General features: G+C 37.4%; 1 protein-coding gene and 1 pseudogene across 1 annotated transcript in view; both read left to right on the top strand.

The window, feature by feature from the left end:
• The window catches only part of Hat1 (histone acetyltransferase 1), a 62,010-nt gene that overhangs the window by 21,937 nt on the left and 33,333 nt on the right, over window positions 1-6,740 (top strand). The window contains exons 3-4 of the mRNA XM_012515477.2: window positions 2,127-2,202; window positions 4,206-4,386. Coding sequence (XP_012370931.2) covers window positions 2,127-2,202; window positions 4,206-4,386 — 257 coding nt within the window. The remainder of the gene's footprint in view (window positions 1-2,126; window positions 2,203-4,205; window positions 4,387-6,740) is intronic.
• LOC101563132 lies at window positions 4,182-5,053 on the top strand (annotated as a pseudogene).

The raw sequence follows: 6,740 nt of genomic DNA, 5'->3' as shown, positions 1-6,740 counted from the left end.
AAAAAAAAAAACCTTCTCCACCATTAGTGGGAGTACAGATTGGTACAGTCAGTATGGAGGTTTCTTAAAAACAACAACAAAAAACTAGGATTAGGTGTTCCGTTCGATCCAGCTATTCCCCTTCAGGGTATTTTTCAGGTGAAAACACCCTACCACAGCCATGTATATATACCCGTGTTTATAGCAGCATAATTTGTCATAGCTAAATCTTGGAAACAACCTAACTACTAACAGGAATGGATAAAAAATGTATTTTTATACAGTGGAGTATTAGCTATAAAAAAAGATAAACTCAGAGCTGTTATAGGTAAATGCATACAACTCAAGACCATACTCATAAAATCCAGTAAATCAGACTTGCATGGGTAAACATCATATTGTTTCCCAAGGTAAGAAACAAAAAGTAAAATCTGAAAGGTACAGTAGATATTGTGAAAGGGAAAGAAACCTCAAAAAGAGCACAACTGGTATGAGAGAAGCAAAAAAGGAAAGAAAAATGTGTGTATACTCACAGGTACACAAGATAATCTGTATCAGTTTATTGAAAGGAACAGTTACTGCTTAATCTTTTGATCATTTTGCGTGCCTATGTCTAGTAATCTAAAAAACTTTTAAAAATAACAGTGCAATGTAACAACCGTTGTTCATTTCCCATCCTGCTTTGAAGTGTTGTGTCATTTAATTTTTTAATTTTCTTTAAGGGCCAGCCAAATAGCTCAGCGGATTAAAGTGCCTGCAAGCAGGTGCAAGGGCCAGGGTTTGATCCCTGATCCTCCCATGCTGGCCCTGCCCCTGGGGCACGCTGAGACGCCAATTGAGACTGGGTGTGGTAGTGTGTGCCTCTAATCCCAGCACTTGGGAGGCTGTAAACAGGAGGATCACTACAAGTCTGATCTAGTAATGAGACTGTGAACACTCTGTAGACCCTTCCCTAAAATACAGAGGGAAAAAAAAATAAAAATAGAAATTCTCTTTAAAACAAAAATAAAATAAAATCACTCTGGGCCAATGAGATAGCTCAGAGGACTAAGCACCTCTTAGGCAAGCACAGGAACCAGGGTTCATTCCCAGAACCACTTGTCTGGGCACACCACAGAGAGGAGCTTGGTGGTCCACACCTGTAATCCCAGCATTGGGGAGATGAAAAAGGGAGGATCAATGAGTCAAGCTGTATAGTGAGGCCCTGTACCAAATACATTAAATAAATGAATAAATAAATAAAATCACTCCTCTCTCTCTGTGAGGCTATATATTAGAGGAGAGGATACTTAAGCAGTATTTATAAAACTAATTCAGTAGGCTTATTTTTCTGCTTTCTCTTTGTTATATTTGTGAGAACAAAGTAACATGTGGAAAAGGATATCATTGTAGCATCGATTATCTGTTTTCCAGTACTAGGGCTCAAACCCAGTGCCTCACTCAAGCACACTACCAGTAAGCTATAGCCCCAGCCCCTGCAAAGTTAGTATTAATAGGGGAGAAAAACAACATAAATGTCCTTTTACAGTCAAAAAGCTTGCTATATAAGCTTAGTCAAACAGGTTATTCTTGGCCGGGGATATAGCTCAGAGGCACAAGTCCAGCACAAGGTCCTGAGTTTGATTCTCAGTACAAAGCAAAACAAAGTAGAAAAATAAATAAAATAAACCAAACAGGTTATTCTTGTGCTTAGAATGCTTCTTACCACATTCTGTTTTCATTTCCTAAATGGTATAGTTTGTATTATCCCAGCACCTTTTTTGTTTTTTCCTTTTACTCTTTATATTATGCGTAAATTTATGAAAAAATTCAGGTACCTCTGTGATAGTAGTCTTCTAATTCTTTCATTAGGGATGGTGGTGCTGGTACTGGGGATCAAAGTTAGGACCTTTTGTTTGCCAAATAGGTGCTTATGCCACTGAGCTATATCCTCAGCCCTAATCTTCTAAGGAGTAGGGCTTTAATGCTGAAACTTTAAAATGTTTTAATTTTCACTGTTCACTAATAATGAGGATTCATTATAAATTATTATGGAAAATGACATGTAAGAAAAGTGCTGGTTGCATCCTAATTGTAGTGATTTTTTTTTTGGGGGGGTAGTGAAATTTTGGAAATATCTTCAACATATTTTCTATTCTTTTGAACAGTTCGTTTTCCTGAAGATCTGGAGAATGACATTAGAACTTTCTTTCCTGAATATACCCATCAACTATTTGGGGATGAGTAAGTAGTAGTGTGGCAAAACGCAATAAAATTCCATTCTTTAAGGTTTGGAAGTCAGATTTTATTTTTGTTATTGTTATTTTTCATTTTAAAATATAAGGTTAGGCTAGTATGTTTTACATTGAGACATCTGTCTGTAGTTTAGTATAATAAGCACATTTTCTTACTTAATTCTCACTGCAGTATTAGCCATGTTAATATTACTGAATTTGTTACTTTGTACATATGTGATATTGTGTAATTGGTAAGGAGCTATGAATGGCTGAAGTTTAGATGCAGTAGCCTGATTCCAGAGCTCATAGTTATATCACTAGTACTTTTTGGTTTTGTGTTTTCTTCCCTCTCTCTTTACTACTTTTGGTGTACCATGTACTTATTTCTCCAAAGCTAGCAAGCTCCATTTGCTATTGTATTATTAAATAAGCAGATAGATAAAATTTATTTTTGGATGTAACTTTAAAAATAAGTCTAGGGTATTCAGCACATTCATTGATTTCCTGTTACCTTCACTACATTATTAGAGTAGTCATTTACTATTTTTTTTTTTAAAGTTCAAATTCACAGCGAGTACAAGAATACACAATAAACACTGTGCATCTTCTACCTTTGTGTTCATCTTTAACATTTAGTTACATTTTCTTTATTCTCTTTTCCCCCTTTGTTTTGTGACTGGTAATTTAACCTAAGACATCTTGCAAATGAGTTATATCTCCATTCCTTTTTTAATTTTTATTTTGAGATGAGGTCACACTTAAGTCACCAGTTGCCCAGACTGGCCTCATAGTTGAAATTTTGCCTCCCTCTCCCAGGTTACTGGAGTTACAGGCATGTACAACTATGTATAACAGATATTTTCTCTTTTAACATAAATATATAATATTATTGTTGCTCCAGTTGAGAATGAGTTTGAAAATCTCTTAACCTCAAGTTCTTTAGCATGTACCTATCTACTGCAAATGAGGGTGATAACCATAGTAGATTGATCAAAATTAGGACATTCAACTTTGATGTAATACTGCTTTCTAATGTTTCAGATTTTAGCTGTTAGTTTCTAGTAATTTTTTGATAGCAAGTTTTCTGCATCTTGGATCCAGTCCAGAGTCACATTGCATTTACTTACTATATCTCTTCATTTTCCTTTCATCTAATACAGTTCCTCAGACTTTATATTTATTTTTTTAATAATTGATTGATTTTTAATTTTTATTTATTTGTGTGTGTGTGTGTGTGTGTGTGTGTGTGGCCAGCTCAGCCCACAAGGGGGCGGGGCTGGCTGGCATGTGGTGCTGGGGGATTGAACCGTGGTCCCTGTGCTTTGCTAAGCTTGTTCTAAGTAGGTGCTTTAGACCACTGAGCCATCTCACCAGCCCAGACTTTATATTTATGATGGGCATTTTTGTAAAATATAAGTGTGTTTTGCAGAACACTTTTTCTTTTTTTTTTTTTTTTTTGGCAGTACTGGGGACTGAACTCAGGACCCTGCGCTTGCCAGGCAAGTGCTTATTCTACTGAGCTATCTCCCCAGCCCTAGAACACTTATTTCAGATCAGTTTCTTATGAATTCACATACTGTGTAGTTTTCATTACTGCTGCAGAGATGGTATTGGTCTTAGTGTTGTAATAGGGAGTTCACAAAGTCAGTTTATTCAACTGTTGGTTAACTTGGGTCATTTAGTTTGGAGTAGTTTGCCAGGTTTCCTCACTATAAAGTTAATACTTTTCTGTACTTTCTAAGTAAAGGCCGATGAGATAGTCAGCAGACTAAGTGCCTGCTTAGGCATTGCAGAGACCGGAGTTTGATTTCAGGAACCACACACTGTGCAGGCCACCAAGTTTGGGTATGGAGGCGCATGCCTGGAGGCTAAAACAGGAAGGTCACTATGAGTCCAAGCTGTGTAGTGTGACCTTGTACCAAATACATAATAAAATAATTTACAAGTACTCTATAGGATGATAATCTGAAATTGAAGGTGAGACGAGCTCGCCGAAATGGCGGCGTCCAGTCAAGGAAACTTTGAAGGAAAATTTGAGGCACTGGACCTTGCAGAATTTGCTAAAAAGCAGCCATGGTGGCACAAGCTATTTGGGCAAGAATCTGGACCCTCTGCTGAAAAGTATAGTGTGGCAATCCAGCTGTTAATTGGAGGTGTCACAGGATGGTGTACTGGTTTCATGTTCCAGAAGGTTGGAAAGTTGACTGCTACAGCTGTTGGAGGTGGGTTTTTTCTCCTTCAGCTTGCAAACCACACTGGATGTATTAAAGTTGACTGGCAGCAAGTAGAGACAGACATGACATGAAAAAAGCCAAAGAGCAGCTAAAGATTCGGAAGAGCAACCAGATAACAACCAAGGTCAAGAGCAAAGCCAAGGAGATTGTGTCATTTGTGAAGAAGAATGTTGTTGTGACTGGAGGATTTTTTGGAGGCTTTCTGCTCGGCATGGCATCCTAAGGAGAACAACTGTACTTCTATTTTCTGGTTTTTTCCCGCCAGCGGACAGCCTACACTCCATAATAGGCCATCAAATGTCTCCCTGCTTTTCTCCTGTGCCTTCCTCCCTGTTGTGACAGATATGAATGGCTTCTCTAGGCATCTGTTGCTACCAGTTAATACTGGCCCTATCATGAGCTCGAAAGTGACGGAAGAGACAGTAGACATTAGCTATGTTCATGGTACACTCCCTGCTTGGCCAATTCTAGGTCAGCAAATATGTTCCTTTTGCCTTCTTTAAGATACTTATCAGAACACACTGCAAGATCATTCACCATGAAGGATGTTAGGATCCTCAAAGAAGCACATAGGTACCTTATGTGCAGCATGGAAAGGAACTGAATACATTTGCCGTTAAGCATGAAAAAAAAAATAATAATCTGAAACTGAAAAGTATACTATAGTTTTACCCAGTAGTTCTAGTATTCATTAATGATTCTTGCCTGAATCATTAGGCAAGAATGGATCAAAGGGTGATTACTATAATGGGATTGTCACAAGGTGATTTTGTAATTTCCTATCTTCTACAGTTCATTAATTTGCATTCTTGGTTTTTTTTTTTTTTTCTTTTTGGTGGAACTGGGGATTGAACTCAGGCCCTTGCGCTTGCCAGGGAAGCACTTATTCCACTGAGCCATCTCCCTGGCCCTAATTTGCATTCTTTTAGAAAGAACTTGCCTTCTACTTGATCATGTTAGAATAAATTCATTATTTTTTTGAGTCATACTGTTGTTACTAATTTTGATGCCCACATTATTACAAATAAGGAAACTGGCATCATAAGCTTTACAAATTTTTTTGCTATGTCCTCATCATTTAGGAGATGCTTTACTTTGTGGTATAATATGTTCTGGATTCTGCTTTGTCTATTCTGAATACCAGTTTCCCAAGGAACTGGCTATTGTAGTGGGGAAGGATATTTAGATAAAGCTGATGTGTAATGGTTTTTCCTGTACATTAGTTTAACATCACTGGTAATGTGTTTTTAAATTGACAAATGCGTCTATAGAACAAATTTCCTGAGAATTTCTCATTACTATTGTATCATATCAAATTAGGCATTTTATATACTTTTTTTTCTTTTAAATTCTAGTAAGTACTTTTTTTTTTTTTGGCGGAACTGGGGATGAACTCAGGCCCTTGCACTTGCCAGGCAAGCGCTTATTCTATTGAGCTATCTCCCTAGCCCTAGTATATTTTATTGTATATAGACATGTCAAAATTTTAACCTTTCATATATTAAACAGGTTTTATTATAAAAATAAGAATGTGTTCTCTTTGGATATCTACCTTTAAGGATGTTTATTCTTTCTGCTGCCTTTAGAAATCTCTTCTAGGACTGGAAATATAGCTCAGTAGTAGAGTGCTGGCCTTTTATGCACTAGGCCCTAGGTTCAGTCTCTGACATCAAAGAGAAAAACTCTTCTTATAATCTTAATAGATAAGATGCCACTTCTAAGGTGACAAGTAACACTCACATAATTGTGATTACCCTTTACCTTGTAACTGAAGGACATTGACTTTAATCCTACTATTGCTGTTTTTTTGTGCGCACATCACTTTCAGAATTCCTGGAATGGACATTGCTCATATTTTATTTTGCCTAGACAGAAATCTAGAAATGACACTGCTTCTTTCAAGTTTTGTTGTATTAGAACTATTCTTTTGTTCGGTTGGTTTCTTGAAACAGTTGCTGTGTAGCACAGACCAGCCTTGAAGTTTTTGTGTATCAGCTAGCCTTGACCGGTTTTGTGCTAGTCTCCCAATTGCTGAGGTTACTGGCATGCCTAGCTAGAATTCACTTTTTAAAATAATCAGGAGGCTCAGACAAGAGGAGTGCAAAGTCATCTCGCCTGAACAACTCAGTGAGGCTCAGTCTCAGAGTAAAAATAAAGAGGGGTTGGGATGCAACTCAGTACAAAGGGCCTGGGTTCAATTCTCAGTACTGCAGTCAACCAATCAGTAAATTAAGTGATCATAAAAAGTTTTTTTGAGATATAGTTGTGTTGTGTGGCCATCACTACAGTCAATTCTGGCTGTCTCCCATAC

This window comes from Octodon degus, unplaced genomic scaffold (genome assembly GCF_000260255.1).
Source record: "Octodon degus isolate 3935 unplaced genomic scaffold, OctDeg1.0 scaffold00065, whole genome shotgun sequence".
Classification (NCBI taxonomy): Eukaryota; Metazoa; Chordata; class Mammalia; order Rodentia; family Octodontidae; genus Octodon; species Octodon degus.
Note: the sequence above shows the minus strand (reverse complement) of the source record. Positions and strands in the feature narration are given on the sequence as shown.